Source organism: Scomber japonicus, chromosome 1 (genome assembly GCF_027409825.1).
Source record: "Scomber japonicus isolate fScoJap1 chromosome 1, fScoJap1.pri, whole genome shotgun sequence".
NCBI lineage: Eukaryota > Metazoa > Chordata > Actinopteri > Scombriformes > Scombridae > Scomber > Scomber japonicus.
The window spans coordinates 41223589-41247269 of record NC_070578.1 but is presented as its reverse complement, the minus strand read 5'-3'; the positions used below and the strand labels follow the sequence as shown (position 1 = coordinate 41247269).

Here is a 23681-nt window from a genome sequence, read left to right as displayed (position 1 = left end):
ACAGAACTAATCAGGTAAGTAATGAGGTAAGTAACACGTTAGTCATTGAACTCAAACTAAACAACACAGTATATTACATCAACGGTCAATTCAACGGTCTCTTGAAGGCTGAAATCTACCGTTATACTGCATCAATACAACGGTTGCTTGAAGGCTGAAATCTACCGTTATACTGCATCAATATAACGGTTGCTTGAAGGCTGAAATCTACCGTTATACTGCATCAATATAACGGTTGCTTGAAGGCTGAAATCTACCGTTATACTGCATCAACGGTCATACATACCAACAAAGTTACTCAAAAATGTTGCGAAACGTCACAATAATTAACAGTATACATTCTAATAATTATCTATAACATGTTCATTTACTTATATTTCCACTCAAAGGGCTAGTAACAAATATAACTAACTTAATAACTTCATATACAGACGGAGCATTTTTCCGTTGCCATGACACTACCAAGCAACTTCTCGTTACATCACTTCCTGCCTGCTATTGGCTGAGGCTGATAAACGATAAATAGAACTATGCCTCTAGTGGCCTGGGAGTTCTAGCAGTAAATACACAGTTTCAGTATAAGTAGACATAAGAAACTTGCAGTTATAGTTTTAATCTTCATTTATTTCCTATATATATACAGATTCATATGTAACTTTAATTTACTTAAATTTAACAGATATTCAGTCCAATTCAGTGTTAATGTTATTGTTGCAGTTTCACTAAACGTCCAGCGGGTGGCGGTAAACACCTGTAGAGAGAGAGAAGGAGGTAGTGTGAAATATAACGAGCAAGAGAAAAAGGACAAACTTGTTATAATTGTTGAACTTCGATGTTAAAGTTGTCGAGAAGAGACCTACCTTGTTTTAGGATGTTGTTGTTTGCCAGAGGATGAAGGAGGATCGCTATTAGATGTGTTTTTGATGACAAATCCTCCGGTGAGTGTGTTTTTCTTTTCAGTAATAAATTAAGATACTGATGTTAGCTAATGCTCACTTCATGATTGTGGGTGTAAAACTAAAACAGAGGCACTGTAAACATGTGTGTATTATGAGTAATATGAGATGTGAGATACTATTGCTGGCAGACATTATTGCCTCGTGAATTTTATTTTATTTTATTTATGGGCATGTTTTTTATGTTCTGTTTGTAACATTGAAGCCAGCAATGAGCTCAGAAAAAGTTAGAAATAACCATAAGATATTGATATGAATCAGCATACTATAATAAATAAATAACTTGCCATTAACTGAGGTATTGTTCTGGATCTTCAGAGAGCTGGAGGTAAAACAGCGACCCCTGCTGTCCGTGTGGGAGAGTCTGAGCCAGGACGCTGCTGTACTTGGATGTTCTGGATCTTCACTTGGATGTCAGATAAGTTTAAGCAAAATAAAATAACAATAACTGAACTGAAACTACATAGTCGACTGAATAAAAGGAAACTTAATGACTTGACTGAACTGAACTATACTTGCAAAGAAATAAAACAACAATTAGCAACTGAGGAATAAATAAAGGAGGAAGATAAACTGAATGTGATACTACCTGGATAACAAAAAGAACTGAAAGGTGGACAATTTAATTTAATTCATCTATTTATTTTTGGTTTATATTTGAAAAGCTTTTGAAAATGCATATATTTCAGTTTTTCAAATATAGATGTTAGATAGATAACATACAAAATGGTAAAATTAAAAATTGAAGTAGTGTTTTATCATCCACCTTAACGGGTTTACATGTGAGATATTTGTGTAGCTATTCAGTTGATACTGAGCTTGTCTCAATACAAGTGTTGTTAGAATATGTTGGACAAACAGAGAGAGTCTCAAACAACAAATGTCAGAATATAAAACAGGAATTTTCTTACATCTAAAAGCACAATGAGAGAGACTCAAACTTAAATTGAAACATGAGTCAATAAGTGATAGAGACTAACAGAGAGTCAGGAGTCAGGTAAACTGCTGAATATCAGTTATGATGTTTAACAATAATAAGGGACTGACAGGACAAACACTTTTACTTTAACATACAGATTTTTAAATATATTCTCATCTTGTTACATCTAACACAGTTATTTATATATGTAGATTAGATAGACTGTGCTGTCTCACTGTGCTGATTACAGACACTCTCTGAATATGACCTCTTAATTTCCCATTTGAAAAGCTGAACTGTAGGTTTGACACTTGTGCCCTCATGTGATAGAAGGCTGTACTGCTCAGCATTGTATCACTATGACTTTGTTGTGTTCACTGTGTGCTTTTTAAATGGTGACGTGGTGCTGAAGTATTTATTCATGCAACAGAAAGCCTTTAATCTTCTGCATAGTTCAATAATATACGTAAGTGACAAATTATCAGAGCATCTACTGATGTCCACTGGCTGAGTTTGTTGAAGGACTAGTCCACCCAAAACCTTTTAAATGTTTCTGTAGTATTTCTGCTGCTAGCCCAATTCAATGAAGATTAATGGGATTTAATTTGTGGAGGTCTTGGCATTAAAAACAGCAGTAGGTATTTCTAGAAAGTGTGACTGTTACTGTGAACAATCCAGAGAAAATGCTGCAAAAAATGTCAAATTTGTTAAGTTGAAAGTTTCAGAATATGTTGGAACGTCATTTTTAGAAAGACATGAAACTGTTCAAGTCTTTTAAATATTGTTTTTTATTTCATCTCTACTGTAATGGAGTTGTTGCAGAAATCCCAGTGACAGATATCTCAAAAACTGAAAAATAGAGAGATATTCCAGCATGTAATAATAACCCTCTAAATACCTGTATACCACTCTGTGAATCATACTTTCTAACATTGTGTCTTCATTTTACACAATTTAAATCTGAACATGTTCTGAGTCTGTAGTGTTGATTAATAATGGATAACTGCTGTTGACACTGTTGACCCATAATGCAATGCACAATGGAAATAAAGGATCTACTGACACCATTGTTGTCAGTAGTGCAGTGGCTTTAAAAACATAAAACTAAAGTAATACATTTGTAGAATTAAACTGTCTACTTAGTGTTTGTGAACTGATCTGTTTGGTGTATTTTATATTTCTACATGTGGTGGTTTTATGGCTTTATTATTTATTATGAAACATATTTAGCCACATGATCTTTGTACATACAGTATATTATCACTATCACTTATCATTATGCACAACATGTAAAGAAGAAAAAAGAAACACTGACAAAGCTCAACTTCTTTGTATCTTGTTTAATTCATTGTGTGTGAAAACATGTAAGTCAGAAGTTCAACATGATCAACAGACCAGAAGATGCCACATTATTCCCACAGTTGGCTTGTTTAGACAATATTTAAACATAAAGACTTCTTATTCACTAACTCTCATCAAACACACATCAAAAGATCAAATGTTTAGCATATTCCTATTAGAAATGAAACTGTAAATCATCATTATATGTAGCTTGTGTCATTATGTACGTAGTTGTACTCATTAAAAAGTAAAATGAAAAAAATATAAAGAAATGATACAACAAAACTGTTTTCTGTCAAAAATAATGAAAAAAGTTAAAATGTTAAAGAATAAAACTGTAAAAAGTAAAATAAATGTAAATGTAAAAAATGTCATTACATAGCCTTTAAATGTTATACTGTAGGCCTTCATCATCATCATCATCATCATCATCATCATCATCATCTTTAGCACATGTCATTATGTACTTAGTTGTGTTAAAAGATGAATATAATAAAATCTTTGTACTCATTAAAAAGTGAAATAATACAGTAAAACAATAATAATGTTCTTAAAAGACAATAAAACAGTTTTGTGGTGTTTAACTTGACTTGTTTCACATGGCCTTTGTTCTTCATCATCATCATCATCATCATTATATTTAACTTGTCATGTACGTAGTTGTAATCATTAAAAAGTAAAATGAAAAAATATAAAGAAACAATACAACAAAACTGTTTCCTGTCAAAAATAATGAGAAAAGTTAAAATGTTAAAGAATAAAACTGTAAAAAGTAAAATAAATGTAAATGTTAAAAAATGTTACATAGCCTTTAAATGTTATACTGTAGGCCTTCATCATCATCATCATCATCATCATCATCATTATCTTTGGCACATGTCATTATGTACTTAGTTGTGTTAAAAGATGAATATAATAAAATCTTTGTACTCATTAAAAAGTGAAATAATACAGTAAAACAATAATAATGTTTTTAAAATATAACAAAACAGTTTTGTGGTGTTTAACTTGACTTGTTCAACATCATCATCATCATCTGTCACACATAATGAAAAAAGTTCCACATTAAAACATGAAAGGATGTCTCAGTATTTGTTCATGAATCAAAAAGTAATTTACATCAACATGAACACATTTGAACTGATGACAATTAATTTACTCTGCAAGAAAACATGAATCACTTCTTCACTGTAGCATTTTATGATTAGTAAGAAATGTTAAAGAATAAAACTATAATGTAAATAATAATATATGTAATGTAATAATATAAATGTAAAAAGTAGTAAAACGTAATAAAACCGCATCTCAATACATGGCCTTTAAACTACATACTGTAGGCCTTCATCATCATCATCATCACACTGGTTACTGTTCACATAGCCATACATCATCATGAAAAAAGACAAAAATAAACAGTTGTAATCATAAAAAAAGAATAAAAACCCAAAATATATTAAATCATGACCCTTTGTCATGTGGTCTTTGTATGACATCATCATAAAACAAAAAAACATCCGTATGAACACAAACCAAAAAATGAAGATAAAAACATTTTCTTCATCATGTAGAATAGTTATTATGCATGAGAGAGAAAAACAAAACATCTGTAAAATAAAATAAAAATACAGAATAATAATAAACAGTAAAATAATTAGTTTTAAAAAGGTTTAACAGTTGATCATAACTGCTTCCAGCTTTTCAACCCTGCAACTTGTTCAACTCATCATTTATCATCATGTTCATCAGATCAAATGATGTCACACACAAAAATGGTTTGGCCACTGATCAAAATTTGATGTTGTCATTTGATTTGAAGTTCAATACGCTCAAAATGTCCAATCAGGTCAAGTCCAGTGCTCAGAAAAGTAAAGAAAAGAGAAGAAGTAAATAGAGGCCTTAGAGATTTTCTTAACAAATATTTAACAAAAAGGTGGTGACGGTGAAGCTGGAACTAGTGTGAAGTCAATGTAGAGCAAGGTAAGAAACAGCGCAGCCAACGTTTAACAGGTCAGCTCTAATGTTAACGTCCATTAGCTTGTATAAAAGCCTGACACAACACGTTATCTTTGACAGAAACAGTTGAGTTTGGTAGCTCCGTCAGAGAGGATGAGACAGAGAGGAGAGAGATCCAGCTGCAGTCAGGTGACAGAGAGAGTGATGCGGGAGGGTCCTGCTGCCCCGGAGGGGAGGGACAGAATCAGGCTACCTATGAGAGAGAACAGAGAGAGAGAGAGTCACAGTGGAGCGGGAGGGGCCCGCTGCCCCGTCGGAGAGTCTGAGCAGGATGGATCAGAGACTGATCACACGCTTAATTTCAGTGATCCTGCATTATGGCCAACTAGAATGACCGACTCTGATAGAGTGAACATCGTACGTGTGATGGCAAAACGGTATGCCTTTCTCAGAGAGGCGGGCAGGGAATTCTCAAACTATTTGACATATTCAACATACCACAATGGAAGGGAAAAAATAGATAGGGACTGGATAGTATATAGCTGCTCACAAAAGGCCTTATTTTGCCTACCATGCTTGTTCTCCTTTTGAAGTAGAGAAAAAGTCAACTAGTGCACTAAATTCCACAGATGGGATGAAAATAATGAATATAAAATACAGAAAGCTTTATGAGAGATTTCCATAACATGAAAGAAACCGTGCACACAAACATTGTTATTGGAAATGGAAGAATCTATAACATTCTGTCCTACAGACTTGTGGAATTGACAGCCAACAACAAAAATTGATGGAGACAGAAATCGAAAAAAGCAAAGCACTACTGAAGCAGCTGCTGGATGTAACACTGTACTTAGCCTTCAGGAATCTGCCATTCAGGGGCAGCACAAATACACTGGATGAGCCAGACAATAGAAATTTTCTTGTCATAATTGAGCTGTTGGCAACGTATGACAGTATCCTAAATGACCATTTACAAAACATTAGAGAGCACCGGCAACAGGGAAAGAGACTCTAAGCTCATTACCCCCAGATGTGTCAAACTTGGAGCAAAATGTACTGTTGCTGAGGTATGTCAGTCAAACTTCCCCTGAGGGTGGGTAGGAAATAAATGAACGTTTCCTTGAATTTAAGGACTTCTCAAAAAAGACAGGAGAGGAAATCACCACAATGGTGGAACAATCACTAGGTGAACATGGGATAGATATAGCTGATTGCAGGGGTCAGTGCTATGATAATGGGGCTAACATGGCAGGGAAAGTGGCCACATACTCACCATGTGCATCTCACACGTTAAACCCAGTTGGTGTCCATGCAGCCCGGGCCTGCCCAGAAATAGACATATTCTTTGGCTTCATCAATCAGCTGTACAAACTATTCAGTGGCAGCCCTCACCGATGGGAAATCTTACAAAGAGTTTTGGGTTGTTCTCTGCACAGCTTGTCTGACACACGATGGAGTGCGCGGATAGAGGCAGTGCCCCCAGTGGCAAAACATTTGCCTGGTGTGATCCAGGCATTAGACACCTTTATCACTACAGGTAACCTCACCAGTGAAGCCAAATCTGAAGCACAGGGTCTAAAGATCTACTTTCAGTCCTTTAATGAAGTTTTGCTCCTCACTTTTTGGGTCAAGGTGTTACAATGCATAGAGGATAGAAACCTTACCAGCCAGTCCTCAACCATCTCACCTGATGTGCAAGCTGTCAATATAAAGGAACTGGAGGAGGAGATTGCCTGCATGTGTGCATCATGGGACAGTTTTCTGACAGAGGCAACCGCTGTTGCCACTTCCATGGGCATCAAATCCCAGTTAGAAATGAGACAGAGAAAGAGAAAGCATTTCTTTGATGAGTCAGAAAAGCAAGGGACAGAGGAGCAAAGCCCAGAGACCCTATTCAGAGATAGAGTGTTTCATGTTGCAATGGACAGCATAATCTCTCGAATACATGTACGGTTCTCATCAATGTAGCAGATATGTGACGAGTTCTGCGTCCTGTGGAAATTCAGAGATGTGCCACAGGACAGCATCAGTGCATCATGCTCAAAGCTCTCTGAGAAATATAAGAATGACCTCACAGAGTCCCTTGAAGACCAAATTAAGCACTTAAAGAAAATATATAGTGCAACTTTTGAAGACGGTCTTGGACCTCTGGACCTACTTAATGCCATATACACAATGGGACTACAGAGCATTTATGGAGACCTGTGTGTCCTGCTGCGTATTTTCCTGTCTCTGTCTGCGACTGTGGCTGGAGGTGAGCGGGTCTTCAGTAAAATGAAGATAATGAAAAACTACTTGCGGTCTAACATGTCCCAGGAGAGGCTCAACGGTTTGGCAATGCTCTCCATAGAGCGTCAACTTGCCAAGAAACTGGACTTTAAAGACATCATAGATGATTTTGCCGCAAGGAAAGTTTGGCGCATGGCATTTGGAGTTCAAATCTAAACATGTCACACCAGCAGTAGCCTAAAATACAAAGGTAAATATTTATTTGTTTCCTGCTAGTGTCCGAATTCCAATACATATGAAGAGTGTATTTGGCAACAGCTTATGTGTAGTTTGTTAATGTTAACCATTATTGTCAATGCCTGTCACTTGTCTTTTGCAAAGAGAGACGTGAGGAGAGGAGAGGAGAGGAGAGGAGAGGAGAGGAGAGGAAGAGCAGAGGAAGAGCAGAGGAGAGGAAGAGCAAGGGAAAAGGAGAGATCTGGGCGCAGGGGGGCCCATCTAAGATTCCCGGGCCCAGGCAAGACTGTCAGCTGGCCTGAGTGTGATACTCTTTGTAAGGATGAGGCTGCCATTCTAGCCATCTCGACACTTCATCCATGGACAGATATGGAAGCGAATTCATGTCTTCATAGTCGTATTTAGCAAGACCTTGTGGTCGATGCACAGCTGCATGATGCTTATCGTGTTCTTTTCCTCCAGCCTCACAGGGAACTTCACAAAATGGACATTGCTTTCCACAACCAAACACTCGCTTGAAAAGCTCATCCTGTGGTTTGATTGGAAGTTTGTTCAGAGTCTCAGTGATGTTTTCTGACTTTGAGAATTCCTCCTGAAGCTGTTTGTTCAAGTCTTCTATTGACATTTTGAGGCTGTTGATAAATGGATGACATGTGCTTTGGATTTGAAACAGGGTGGTTTTTTCAGCCTCCACTGAGATTGAGATGTCTTTAATCAAATATTTCCTCATGTTTCTGATGAGCTCTGTGATGCTTTCCTTGTTGTCTGGCAGTTGAACATCATCTGGTCCTTTTGAGGCCTGTTGTAATGCTGCTGTGATTTTATCAACTATGACTTGAAGGTTCTTCTTCTTCAGTTTGCACAAAGTTTTGTCCGCTGACATTTGTTGCTGGATTTTCTGAAGTATCAAATCCTTAACATATATTTCATACTTAGAAATGTATTTGACAAAACTATCAAAGTTATCTTTTTGCAGCAACTCTTCCTGAATGTTGTACTGGAAAAAGGAGCGGGAGCTGTAGTCTGCTGAATGAGAACATGTCAAAATGTCATCCACAATTTCTATTCCCAAAGATCTATTGATGAACTCTTCCACAGCAGGTTTGATGCAAACCTGGACAAATTCCTTTGCTTTGCGTTGACAATCATCTCTCTGTTTGTATAAATCAAGGAAATCTGTCAAGTACTGACTCTTGTGTTTCTGTAGCTGAGTTCGAGGATCTTTATCTGACAAGTAGTTTTGGTGCATTTTGAGGAATTCCCTTGAGGCAATGCCACAAATGTGAAGTTTCAGGTCAAACTCAAACTTAGCATTGGTTTTGTGATACCTGTAACTTTGTTGAAGGGATTCTTCTATTTTTTCAAGAAGATCTCTTGTAAAATAGTCATGGTAATCTGTCTTTGCCTTGGCTTTATCGAGCACAAACTGGGTGCAAGACTCAATGACACTGTCAGCAAAGTTTGGCAGATCTCCGAATCCCATGAACACAGACCCAGCCTTATTCAACCAGGAGTCCAGATGATCACGGCTGGTTTTAAATGGATCCTTCCCAAACTCCTTTGGATCTTTAAACTTTTGGAAGTTCTCATTTACATTCCGGTTTGAGACATTTTTTCTCAACTGTTTGAGAATATTTGCTGCGATATCTCGTTCTTTCAGGCCAGAAACATTTTTAGTGGCTTCAGTCCACATCTTTTCAAACTCACATTTCAGCTGATCGTCAGACAGTGTGGAGCCTTTACAGGCCTTCAGGAGTTGCTTGACTTCCTCTTCAATCCTGCCTCTGTATTTTCTCTGAATGTCTTGAGCCTGTTTTTTACTTTTTTTTTGCTCAAGGACAAAATCCAGTTTATTGTTCGCTGAATGTCTGATTTCCTCTGCAAGACTATTGATACTTTTGAGAAAGTCAGTGTTGTATTTTTCTATCAGATTTACTTTCTGGTCTTTCTTTTTGTAGTAGTTTGTAAGTTTATCCTTCATTTTTCTTTCTTCAGTTGTTATTTCTTTTGACACCTCTGATTTTTTTGGTTCAACCAGTGTGCTCCAATCTTGAATATCAGATTCAATGTCAGAATTCAGGATTTCCAACTCTGCTTCTTGTTGCCAGGAGAGGATTTCTTTTCTGAACTGCCATTCCCATTGACTGAACTCTTTGCAAAGGTTGTCGTAGGCCTGAGCCACAAGAGTGTTTCTGAAACTAAAGATGAAGTTCTCATATTTCACAGCTTTCCAGAGACTTCCCATCCATTCTAGAAACTCTGGGATCTGTGAGACTTCATTACTTCTGTTTTCTGTTCCCAAAAGATTTCTCTTTAACTCTGCTACAGCTTCACTGTAACCTGTGCTCACTGATGCCATCGGAGGGGTTCCATGCCAGAGTCCTGGGATGTTCCAGTTGTTTTTGTCCATGTCATAGTCCAGCACATCTGTGAATGCTTTAATAGAAGGCTTCCTTTCCATTTCAGCAGCAATTTGGGTCATTTGATTGAGCTGGTCCAAGAGATATCTATTGTATGTTACTGTCTTTGCATGAGCTGAAACTCCAGAAACATTTTGATGCACAAAATGACAAACTGGCCTTTTCCCAATTTCCTTCATTCTCAAGAAAGCATGAGCTGCAATTTGCAGAACATCTTTCATTTCTGTTGAGTTCTCCATTGCAATGTTAATAATGGTGACATCACTTAAACCAATCACAAAAGTTGCCAGCTGATTGTCATGCTTATCACTGTCTTCTAGTTGTGCCAAATGTGGAGACTTTAGACCCTCTGTGTCAATGAGAACTATAAAATCATAATTGAACTCATGTTTCATATCCTCTCCAACTCTGAGGAAGAGCATATAAGCTCCTCTTGTGCATCTGCCGCTGCTGACAGGAAACTGCACCCCAAACATGGTGTTGAGGAGTGTTGACTTCCCTGTACTTTGAACACCCAGCACAGTCAGTACTAACAGTCTGCTCTGTTCTCCAACCTTCTTGTGAAGCTCCATCAGCACATCTGTCACCCATCTCTCTGGGATGTTGGAAGCATCTCCATCCAAGACTTCTAAAGGAAATCCATCCAACAGCATTTCAGCAGCCAAACCAGGGAGACGAGATATTTCGTCAGCGGTGTTACTTGAACTATCAATTGAGAACTCATAGATGAGTCCCATCTCTCTCATGTAATGCACTACTCCTAACGAGCTATCCAGCAAATCTTTATCTAACTTTTCAATGAGTTTGGTGTCTGTGATGTATTTTTTGTCACATTGCTCTTTGAATTTGTTGCGCAGATCAGTCAGTTTGCTCCGTGAATGTGCATCAAGCTTCAGTTTCATCCACTTAAGAAAAAAATCTCTTTTCTCTTTGTCTCTTGTGGAAACAGTTTTAATAAAACTCTTCATTCCTGTAGACAGTTTTTGATTGCTTTGCTCCTTCCTAATTTTATTTTTTTCTTCCCATAGCCGGCATTTGTACTCTTCAAGGCCTGACTCACCAGATTTCAATCTACACTCCTCCTTCTCTAACTGTGACAATCTTTTCCAGTTTTCTCCCTGCAAAGGAAGTTGCTGTTTCTTGTAGTCTGGTATACTCTGCCTTGCAATGTCCACCATGATCTCCTCAACTGCTTTCTTCTCACTTTTGTTTTCATCCACAGATAGACCAAGCTCTGCAGCTTTTCCAACCATATTGACAATGTTGAATGTGGCTGATTGATCTGGCAATGATTTGTTGATGGTAGCACAAAGTTTCTCTGTAAGCGCTGCAACATTTGTACTTGAGTTTTTAATTTTCACTCTGCTTTTTGGTAGCTGTAACTCTTCCAGTGCTTTCTTAACGGACATCAAGTCCTCTTTAGAGTTGTCCTCCTTGCGATTAACAACCAAGAAGAGTTTGGATTTCACATCTTGAAGAGAAGTCAGAATCTTGTGCTCATTTTCTTCAACTTTGTCCACGAACACAAAGGTAGCAGTTGACTCTTGAAAAAGAAAATTGAATTGTGCCTGTGACTCACAAATGTCTCCTCTCAAATTGGCAAAGGCAACTGGTCCTGGAAATATGTCAAGATCTTCTCTGCCACAGGGAAGGTACCAGCAAACCTCCACCAAACCATTGGAAATTCTTCTTTTAAGACTTCCTCCTTTCATACCTCTGTGTATGAAGATGTTGTGATCCTGTTGACCACGACTGAAAACATGATTCAAAACCTGTGACTTGGAGAGACTACAGTTTTTCAGCCTGACAAAGGTAAAGAATGGTATATTTGCTTCAACAATGTTGTCTTCAACAAATCCTCTAGAGTCAGATAAATCATGTGGACACCACTCTTTGACGATGTCTCTCAGAGCCCACAGCATCAGAGTAGACTGACTGTTATTGCCATGAGGCAACAGCAGTGGGACAGAAAACTGACACATTGACATCTTGAGGGCAATTTCCTGTTGCAAGAAGCTGTCAGCACAATGAAAGAGTGCAACTATGAGGTCCAGAGGGTTAACCTTGTTGTCTGCAAAGTCAAACAGATCACTGTTTTCATCATCATCATCATCTGATACTTGTGTACAGTTTCTGCATTCTGTGTTGATTTGAAAGAGTTTCCTGAGAAAGCACCATGGTATTTTCTCCAATGATTCAACAGTTTCATTATAAATATTGTTTTTGTTGATTTCCAAGAGAGAGCGAAGAGTGAGCTTGTTGGGATAAAAGTTTTGCAGTCCAAGTTTGGAGAGAAAGTTGAAAAGGGCTGGGGAAGAGAAAAAAAAGATCACTTGTAAAAAAATAAATAAAATGAAAATAAACAGAAAATGAACTCTGAGGATTTAATATGCAGTATCATTTTTAATTCTATGCTGTTTCTCCAACAGTATGTAATCATAACATCTGGCATTAATAACACTGTTGTTACACTCATTAACTGTCTAGACTGGATCCACTGATGATTAAATAAACCAGAATTAAACAAAGTTGGAGCATATTCATACTCATTTCTTGTGTCTTCTATGAAAGATTTCTATCTGTGTTTCATGCATATGTTTTGTCAGTGTATTAGCTTTTTGTTTTTAATTTTCTGCTGTTGGCACCACAAACTAAATTCCTTTTCAGCTCATAAATGCCAGTCATAACCTGCTCATGATCCAAACTGCTCTCAGGAGACAATTCTGCATACACCTCCTGTGCTTTTAGCACACACTGCAACAGGAGCAACAACTCATCTTTGGGCCATTTTAGCGTTGTTGCAACATGCTCAAAGAGAATGAAATATTCTTGAGAGATCTGCAGTGAGTTTCCAGCAAAAGAAGAAGTGGATTCATCTGGGTTAGAACCCAGAACCATCTTGATGTGAGACGACCATACTGCCGTCATTTCACTTATATAACACCAACTTCCATGGAATGTATTTTTGTTTATGGGGATTGTTTAAAAGAAAATCATCTCATTAACAGGTCTGTGGTCTATTGTGCATTTATTTTGAAGGTCCCTGACATAAAAAGAGGATTGAGATTGTAGTACTGTAGTACAGTACTGGATTTTTTTAGCTTCCATTTATGTTTATTTTTCTGTTTTTGGAAGCAGGACAAAATTAAGTTTTTTTATGTTTTAAATCTGATTATTACAAACAAAATGAGCAATTAGACTTTTATTAATTAATGCGTTTTGATTCACAGTTTGTTGATTACATTTGAAATCTACTGCCCTGGAACTATAAAATTAGCTGCAACAAAACTCTTTTTTTTCGAGACATTTTATGTTCAAATGGTTGTTTGTCTGAATTTAACTCATATTTAACATCCAAATCAACACCATCTTCACCTTCACCTGCTTCATTTTGAACTGATGCTGAAGAAAAGTGTAACTCACCAGCAGATTGTCCATCTTTAAATAATAAACCGTGTTCCATAGAATCATCCTTCATGGACTCACAGCTGACACCTTCACACAAACACAACAACATGCTGTCAGAGCTGCACTCACTCATTTCAACTAATGAAGCTTAGTGAAAGTTCAGACAGGAAGACCATCTTTTCTGTATGCTCACATCTTTAGTTTTATTTCTCATCTTTCTCAATGTTCATATCTTTGAAGTCATTTCTGGAGCATCAATTAAGACAACATCTGCTCAGGTGTTTTCTTGGTGTTGTTTTGCGCCAGACTTTAACAATACCTTATCATAAATATCATCTGTATAATAAACAATTCTTTTTACTTCATTCTCTGGTCTCTCCTGATTGAACACTGAGCCATAATTGAGGAAGACTATGTTTTGGAAAAAACTGCTTTCATATTAAATACCTTCAACCACATTTAATTGAAAACAAAAATGAAACAGGCAACTTCCAATTTTACATTTTACAGGCCGACCAACAGCAATTTAAAATAGAATGAAGCACATTGGCAAAAGACCTGAAACAGTGGTGTAACGTGCCAATTCCACAGATAAAATAAGTCTTGACCATCATAAAGCCATGCTGTTGCACCAAATAATAACTGCCTCAAAATAATATAGACAAACTGTTTCTCCTCAGTGTCAGCTCTAGACTGGCCGGTCTGAAGAGACTGACGGGCACTAGATGGTGTTTCCATCCCAACTTAACAACGGTCCACCAAAGTTTTCCTGTCTGATTCACTATTGTATATTATATTATAATGTCTGTTCACTATTATCGGTATTTTGCTGGTTTGTTTCTTACAGACGGACATTAACGAGCAACACAAGTTTTGGCTGATTGGTTGGAGTCTGCACTGAGCCTCACTGCAGGTCTGTAAGTGTTTCACTCTTCGCTTTGTGTTAGCATCAGAGGTCAGACAGTTGTACCACAAGTGTGCATGAAAAGCACCTTTGATGTTTTTTTAATCCGCCCAATTTAAACATAATAATTGAAGAACTAATGTAATGCAAATAACACCACCTTTCTTTGTTTAGTAGAGGTAAATGTAATGTGATTACAGTAATGCGTTACACTGCCTCTCCGCCTACAACACAATTTTCTTCTTCAGCCTCCGATGTCACAAACTGACAAAAGAAAACGTAATTTCTTAGAATCACAGGAGAGATCATTCAAACTGATGGCCTGAAAATGAATAAATTAATTACAATAATCTTATTGTTGAGTTATCACAGTGAACACTTTTGTGTTTTATTAAAACAAAACCTTAACATGGTAACAGATGAAAGAACTTCTGAGCAGGTCCTCCTGTCAGCCAATCACAAAGTTTCAAATTGTGGATTTATAATTATTTTTTTAATATCTGCACTCAAAATCTCAAAATTTTTAATGAAACTTCATCAAACAGTTATATAAAATAACACTGATAACATGACAGCTCAGATAACTACAACGATAAGACATTGATTCCAGCAGCCTGCATCTACAGGGTTTCATTAATAGCAGCCACTATAGAAAACACAGTGTTGCCACAATGTTCTGGAGAGACATCAAACAACCTTTCTAATAATGAACAAACTCAATATTATACATTCACTGAACGAAGATTAAACAACATTTTAATTACGACGATACTTTAACATTTCCACTGTGAATGGAAGGATATTTGACTGTGTTGGCTGCACACATACACTGAATGTGAAGGGAGACAATAGCATTTTAGAGTCGGACGTGTTTTATGACAAACAGGTTTTTCTAGTTTTTTGTTTGTTACTCAACAGTGTAGTGAGTCACATTAGAGAGCTGTAACACAAAGCAAGCTGAGTGAACTACTGTATGGAAACAGGGGAAGGACATTTGGCGACTCACACAACTAAAGAAATGTTTTTTTAATCAGTTGGTAAGTAATTTATTTACATTTCCAAAGAAAGTGGAATGGAGGTTTAATTTATTAATTTCTCTCTCATCATCCATCTCCTGCTCTGTCCACACAGGGGAGGGATGTGTGGTTGGAGGTGAACAGTCCCCCCTGAATTTTATGATTTTTAAAATTCTGACCTGGTGACTCCTGGTCAGAGTTGACCCCAAACCTTTGGGCGTCCTAATCAAAATCTGCTGTGGGGCCCCTCAAACTGTCGTGTGCTCTGAGTGATTTATGAGTAATGAAAGTATGAAATGTAGCTATCTTCTCTATAAGTTAAACTAAAACACATAACTTACCAGTATTATCAGTTTCTTTGGTGCCATAACCAGATTCTGCACCAGAAGTAGAGGTGGTCAACGGACCTGCAGTGAAATAAAGAAATCAATTAAACATTTACTTACTTTTAAAAACACTCTCTCATTTCACCCCCTTTATACTCATTAACGATAGGAGCTGTGTTTTCTGGTACCTGTGACTCTTTTCCAGCTATGCACTTAAATATTTCTCCTGGAGAGGAGAATGAAAGAGTTATTTAAGTTATTGATGTTAGGTCTTTAGTGCAGAGACCAAACTGGACCTGTTTCTGTCTAAATATGTATTGTTCTGTTAAATGTGTGATAACACCAGATCACCAGTGAACATTACAGTGCTATAGATAATATTAGATATATGAATAGATAATGGTTTTCCTGCTCTATATTTTTATTGTTGGACTGCACTAGAGCAGCTTTGCATATTTCACATTTCAAAAAGCTCCTTGTTTCATTGGTCCTTTATGCAGCCCCTCAGTTCAGCCTCTGTCTCTTTAAGTACAGTGAACATGTGTTTAGACACAAACTCTGTCAATAGTCACTACAGCTGTTAAAGCAGACTAACAGCTGATCCAGCTGTGATCAGCTGACCCTTCATCAGAAACAGATGTTGCTTCACGTGACACTTAGGAGGAAATAACGTCTCAGTTCTCTAAAATCATATCTCCTCATCTCCTCATCTCCTCATCTCCTCTCTCCTCTCGTGGTTTCCTTACATCTCTCCATGCTCACAGTGGGCGGGACTAAGACGCAAGAGAGGTAAATATGGATGAGATTTAAGAGAATTGAGAAGTAGCACTCTGGCCTAGAAAGGAACCGCCCCACTTATGTGAAACCAATTTCTCTTGATGACAGTATACAGTCTACTATGACTTATTAACATTATCACACTACTTATTATGAACCATGAAATACAAGATAGTGTGGCTACGACTGATGTAAGAAATTATTGCTCTTCCTGGTTAAATGTCCATTATCTCAATGTACAGGCATTAAAAATAAAGAGTCTATAGTTTACATACCTTTAGGTTCTTCAAGCCTCTTTTGTGTTTTCTCCTCAGATATCATCAGAGTCTCTGACTGACCCTGTGAAAAGTGATGATGCAAACACTGAGTAGAGAATAAAAGTTTTTTCATGTAACTTGAGACTTTATCAAAGGCTACATTCACACTGCAGGCCTTAATGCTCAATTCCGCTGTTCAAACAAGGAGGAAGAGGAGAAAGAAAATGAATACTTTAATGATGTCTTTATGTGGAGCATTAGCTGTGTGTTGCTCCAGAATAACGTCAAAGTTGCATTAAATGTGACCTGACTGTTCAGATTACGGTCGCATTCAAAAAAATCTGATATATATCAGATTCAGTTCCACATCTGAAAGTGTCCTGAATCAGATTTGGAAATATCAGATTCAATGAGACTTGTGCTGTTCACATTGTAAGAGACTAATCAGATATGAGTCACATTAGACAGTCCCTCCAGGATTTCGCGGGATTTTTTTCTGATTGTTGCCTAAAATGCCTGATTTTGCGGCAGCATTTAAAAAAAATTGCGGTAAATGTTGCGATGTTTTAAACACTTTTGTTGCAATTAAATTGCGGGAGACAGTGAAAATTGCAAAAAAAAAGTTGTAGTTTTGTTCTGAATAATTAATTAAAAATGAAAGGAATGTTTTTCTAGGGAGAACATAAACTGCATTTTGCTTTGTTCCAAGTAAGTAAGGCTGAGGATTACAAAAGATGACAATATTGATCTCTCTCACAGACACATGCACACAACACAGACACACAGATACAAACACACAGAATTAGTTGAGTTTACCGTCGCGGCAGACAGTATTTTTTGCCGACCTCACCCAAGTTTTACTGTCATTCTCTCGTCACGGGAAGCACCGATGATTGGTCCAATTTGCGGAAAAGTTGCGGTGATTGGACAAAATTGCAAGGCCCGCACATAATCGCGCGGATTGGTTGAATTTGCGTTAATTGTTGCGATCGCAACATTGCGAATTCCTGGAGGGACTGATTAGAGAGAACAAATCCGATTCAGATCTTTTAACTGCAGTGTGAACGTCGCCTTAGTCAACTAACTGTGTTCTCCACCTGTGGTGTGAGGAACTTCAGTATCCTGCAGGAGAGGAAAGGTTTGTCCAGTATGCTGCTGACTGAGGGTCTCTCTTCAGGGTCACGTTTCAACAGCTGAGCCAAGAGGGAACACAGTTCTTGGGAGTAGTGATCAGACACAGGAGGATATGAGCCACTGATGAGTTTCTGTTCTAGGTCCATCTTACTGCAATCCTTAAATTGAGAGGAAACATATTTAGTTATAACCACTGCAGAAAAAAAGTTAGAAAAGAAGAGATGACCCATTCTTTCTTGGTAAGCATTAGACATACAGGGAAGAGATCTAAACCAGCTGTGAGAGCATTGTAATGCTGTATAAGATACATTAAATCTACATAAAGTAATAAACAGCTCACACTCAGGATACTTACTGCAGGCTTTAGAGTGCACATCTCATGCAGGACACAACCTAGGGCCCAAATATCACTGCAGAGGGAGAGAAAGTCAGAGGAGAGAGCAGACAAACAGGCTGAGATCAGTTATGAAGGCAGCTTTATATTTATTCAATAAGTCACTTTAAGATGGAGAAAAAAGGGTTTCATTGCTGAGAAAACTTAACAACACTCAAATATCTTTTAAAACACAACATGTCAGACTTTATCAGTTATTGAACGATTAAGACTTATTTTCATTATTGTTCCAGCAGTTCTGCTTAATTTACTTCATTCAATAAGCTAAAGTGGATTAGATTACATGCAGACCTAAAATAGTTTAATATGACATCAATACTACAGTAGCTTCCTGCTGTAGATATACATAAGCATTTTCGCTCAGTAAAGAGGAGACACAATTTGCTTGAAGGTCAGAGTGCAACTGTGATTCAATAGTCGTGTTAATGTCCGATATTCTGTGTTCAACAGTGTGATGGGACAGTTGGACGTCTGATACCATTCGTTTTAGTTTGTTGTTTTTGGGAGACAAGATTTCAACGACGTCACTGAGGCATTTTTTAATGAACTCCCCTTCATTGTATGGTGTTTTAGCTTGTGCAATGTTCCAAGCCAGTTGATACGATGCAAGCGTTACGGTCTCTGAGTACTTTGTACATTTTTGGAACAACTGTGTCTGCTTTTCTGCCTGACTTTTCAAAGTGATTAACTTGTGCTTGCAAAGTTCAGTCCCTTTTGGAAATTCCTGGTCGATGTTAGCATGGAGTGAGCTGAAGTGGCGCTGAAGATTTGAGCCTTGAAATGTACTAATGACGCCTGGCATATAAGGCAGGGTGGCTTGCCATTACGTTCAACAAAAAAATGTAAACTCTCCCACTCTGTTAAAAACCTCCTGTGTTCATCTTCATATTTTTGTTTTGCTGTGCATTCTGTCTCTGCCATTTTCAGAGTGAACTTGACACAAATTGTTTACTCAACAATAGGTTTTCCCTCCCGAAAATTCGGGTCAAACGTGCATTAGCGTGAAATGAAAATATTGAAGTCAAGCGAACATGCATACACATACACATTAAAGAAAACCCCACAAACACAAATTCAATATAAATATAAGAGCTGCATGAAACCAGGCAAAGAGATGCATGCGGCTCGGGAGCCACAGGTTGTCCAGGCCTGACTTACACTATAAATGAGATTAAAAAAACTACAGCATGCGTCAAGTTAATACCTTTTGTTGTTGTATGGTTTGTGCTTCCAGATCTCTGGTGAAAAGTAAAGTGGTGTTCCTATGCCTGTTGTTGCCAGTTCTTCAGTGCTGGAAATAAGATAAGAATGGAAAGCAGACTGTATTATGAAAATATTAATAAGAATCACAATCATAACTATAATCATAATACATTTTACATTTAATTTCCATTTTAATCTTGGTTCTACAGAGATCTGCAGTCAGATGATATTTTACAAACCTGTTCAGCACTCTTGCAACTCCAAAGTCCCCAAGCTGTACAGTCCCATCTTTAGTCAAAAATATGTTCTATGTAGAAATCATAAAAGACATAATATCATTATCATGAGGCTATACAATACAAATAAAAATGCATCATCACCAAGGGAAGGTCATGTGATGTATGAAGTAATACCTGTGGTTTGATGTCTCTGTGGAGGATGTTGCTATCATGGATGTGTTTTAGCGCCAAACAAATTTGCACAAACCAGTCCAAGATCTAAGAAAGACATATAAAGCCACACTTAAAGTATCAACTTGAACTTTTTATGTATATATAATCCATCAGTGTTTCCCCTATGTACATTCAACAGCGGTGCCGCTGCAAAAATAAGTGTGCTTGAAGTAACGTCACGTTAACTATGTTGATCACTTGCTCGATTTCATTAGAAGTTGCTAGCAGCTAGTTAACCATATAACTTCGCTTCTGGCTTCGGTGTAAACTCAGCTTCATAACACCACCTGCCCCCTCCCTTCATAAGCTACGGAAGTAAAAGATCTACAATCTTTGAGGGATAAAATAAACATTACAAATGTCTCTGATTGGTGCTACTCACTACGTTGCCATGCGGTTCTTTCCTCTGATTGGATTATTGCCACACGTCAACTCTCCGTCTAAATTTTGACTTTTAAGCTGCTTGTGTCTTGAGCTGTCAACTTATTATTCTGTGGGGATTTCATTTGAAGAGGATCCTCGTTCAACATTCACCCATCAAGAAACCAATGTAAGTAAAAACTATATACATACATTTCTCTTGACTGACAAGACTGTTATGGAGGCGTTAGCGTAATGGTTTGTGGGGAAGTGATAACGATCGCCTATAAATCTGTTCAGCTCGGAACAGACTGATAGTTTGGAAATGAATGAAGGTCAAAGCCTGTTTAGTAAGTTGCAATTTGCCAAAATCTTCTGGTGCTACAAAAGTTCTCGGGAAACACTGTGTGTATATATATATATATACATATAAGAAATATATGACCAAAAAAGCCAAAGAAATAAAATAAAAACATTTAGAAGGGTGTAAATACAGTAGTATAGTAGCTTACTTGGTCTTCTGAGAAAAGTTTTCCTTTCTGAGATTCGATCTTCTTGGAGAGGTCTCCACCTTCACAGTAGTCCATCACAATATACAGACAGTCCCCCTCTAAAAGATTTTATACAGCATAAGGAACATGCATGCAGACATGTGTGCATCAAGATTCAAGATTCAACTGTATTGTCATTCACTAGAGCATCCAAGATGCAAAGAGAACGAAATTATGAGCAAAGTTCTAAACACATAGATGACCTCTGTGATTCTTAAAGGTTTCAGCTAAGAACTTGGATCATTTATACCTTCAAAAGATTCCTTATACTGGACAATGAAGGGATGACTCATGTTGGAAAGAACTTCAACTTCTTGTTGAGCTTTCTGCCTCTCTTCAGCAATAATCTGCCAAAGTGAAAGAGACAGAAAATAATGTGAATGAGCAAAGTAGTAAAGGAGAGCTCATATGAACACTGAAATAGTAGAATATTATATATATGGTGCTTACTCTAGATATGAAAATCTCCTTGATGACATATTGTTGTTTGGATTTGACAAGGATGGTTGTTCCAAATCCACCTTTAGCAATTTTCTTCACCGTTTCATACTTGTCCATGTTAGTGGAATGACTGTCACTTCATGTTTGTTCTACAGAGACACAGACAGCTGATTACAGACAAATGTACTGAATTTAACTAGAGTAAATAACAAACTCTGAGTTACATTTTAAAGCTGTACTAATCAATGTTTCTGTGATGACATCACTGCGCCATGTGAAAAAGGTCACTTATCATATTAATGCTTTTTGTGGTGTTGTGTGTGGCTTTGGACATGAAATATTTATCATCAAAATGAAGCTGTAATGTAATTGACCAGCATCCCTCCAGTAATGATAACTTAGTTTTGATGTTGTGTGACTGATATTTGACTCAGGTCTCGTGAATGAAAGAGACAGACGAGGGACTGTGGTTAACTTGTTCTCTCTTGTTTGCTCACGTGAGTAAACCCAGTTCATCACTTACTGTTCATCATGTTTCTGGTTTATGTCCTGTAGTTTCACTACCAAATTAAAACACATTTTATAAGTTTATTGTTTTATTTGTGTATTTATGTGATAAAGGATTTGTCCAATTTGTGTGTTTAGTGTTTTTATTAGCAATATGTTATCATTTGTGATAATTTAATTCTTTATTTAATTTATATGTATATACTTAAATTGCTTTTATTGTTTGTAATTGATGTTTGGTATTTGTGATTATATATCATTTTGGTATTTATGGTTATTTCCATAAATACCAAAATGATCTATTTATAAAACATGTATCTATATGGTGGTGGAGAGGGAAACCTTTACAGTGCTGCATACTGCATATTATGATAATTCATACTTAAAAGTAGAACTGAAGTGACTTTCATTAAATTATGATTACTTAAAACATTTCAAAATGATCCTGCATTGTTTCACATTTTGTGACTTTCAGTTAAATAAAAAAATATTTTCTCATAGATTTCGTCATTGAAGTTCTTAAGAATAGAGTTAAAATCTTGTTCTTAAGAATAGAGTTAAAATATTGTTCTTAAGAATAGAGTTAAAATCTTGTCTTGTCCACGTGAACCCAATATCATGTATCATCTATTGTGTATCGTCACAACCTTAATAAATATATTTTAAAAAATTATTTAAAAGTAGCTTGAAAGCAGTGTTGCTTTATATATATATATATATATATATATATATATATATATATATATATATATATATATATATATATATATATATATATATACATACATAAGTTGTCTCATTATAGCACATTGAGTTTGGTTGTAATAAGATGATTCTCAGTACAGTTCATGACACAGTGGTCAGTTCAGTGATGGTTCTTGGATAAAAGCTGTCCTTCAGTCTGGACATGTGAGCTTTGAGTGCTCTGTAGCGCCTCCCAGAGGCTAACAGAGAGAACAGGTGATGATGGGTTGGGTCGCATCTTTCAGGATGTTGTTAGCTCTACGGAGGCAGCGGCTCCTAAAGATGTCCTCCAGAGACGGCAGGGTGAGTCCAATTATATTTCTTTTTGTCAAGTTTCATTAAACGTTTGGAGTGAGATAACATCTGTTAGGACCGGAGCGACTACAAATTCTGTCCCCAGTGCAGCCCCAACCACTTCTCCCAATTATTTTTACGACTTAAAAACCCATTCAATTTTTCATACTGTTCATAACTGACCAGCTCAAATAGAAATCAAAATAATGGGTTAAACCAATAAAAGATAAATTCAGATAAATTAAATAAATTGTTTCATCTATACATTTAAAAACAAATGCATCAATAAGAAAACAGCATTTGGCCCCAAATGAGCCTCTTAACCTTCACACACTGTTCATATTCAGACTCTTCACAGTATCCTGGTATAATAACAAACCATTCATGAAGACCTCATCATCAGCCACATATAAACAGATTAATCCTTAATGAAGCTTTCAGAGAGCAGAGAGTTTATTATCCAGCTATTACACTTTGTGTTTATGGAGACAAAACATGAATTGTATTAAATGTGAAGAATGTCAGCTGCACACAAATGTTTTTAAGAAGTAAGAAGTAAAAAGCATTAAAGGTGTTTTTACAGCTCTCAAATGTGAAAATGAAGAGTATATTAGGGTTTAACAGCAGTGCTCAACGTTTGTGTGCGTGTGTGTGTGCGCACGCCCGCATTTCTGCTTATAAATGATATTGTGTGTGTCAGATATTGATGCCTTGATGACACAGGTTATACTTTAAACGCAGTTGTTTGGGTAGATAAAGTCTACACAGTCTCGGTATGAGAAGGTGTTTGCATTGGGATTTTTTTTTTTTTTTTTACAGTATTTTCCTAATTTACCCAGCAACAAGAAATACTATTTT

General features: G+C 36.9%; 2 protein-coding genes across 2 annotated transcripts in view; both read right to left on the bottom strand.

Annotated features, from left to right (window-relative positions):
* The window catches only part of LOC128360780 (serine/threonine-protein kinase Nek1-like), a 116993-nt gene that overhangs the window by 92932 nt on the left and 380 nt on the right, over window positions 1-23681 (bottom strand). The gene's annotated exons all lie outside the window — the stretch shown is intronic.
* LOC128370068 (serine/threonine-protein kinase Nek1-like) lies at window positions 14612-21412 on the bottom strand. Its single transcript, XM_053330942.1, has 11 exons — window positions 21288-21412; window positions 21088-21184; window positions 20799-20896; window positions 19888-19971; window positions 19714-19781; window positions 19476-19562; window positions 18233-18287; window positions 17841-18035; window positions 16762-16825; window positions 15725-15790; window positions 14612-14631 (listed from the first exon to the last, which is right to left on the bottom strand). Exons 1-11 carry the CDS (start codon window positions 21393-21395, stop codon window positions 14612-14614), a joined length of 942 nt encoding a protein of 313 aa, XP_053186917.1. The 5' UTR covers window positions 21396-21412.

Bases quoted from the DNA above. Each gene is read 5' to 3' on its own strand.
- LOC128370068 (XM_053330942.1), bottom strand. From the start codon at position 21,395: ATGGACAAGTATGAAACGGTGAAGAAAATTGCTAAAGGTGGATTTGGA. The intron at 20,897-21,087 runs GTATAAATGATC...AAAATCTTTTAG, and splicing joins GTATAAGGAATCTTTTGAAG to AGGGGGACTGTCTGTATATT. The intron at 15,791-16,761 runs GTATGTAAACTA...ATTTCACTGCAG, and splicing joins GAGGCTTGAAGAACCTAAAG to GTCCGTTGACCACCTCTACT.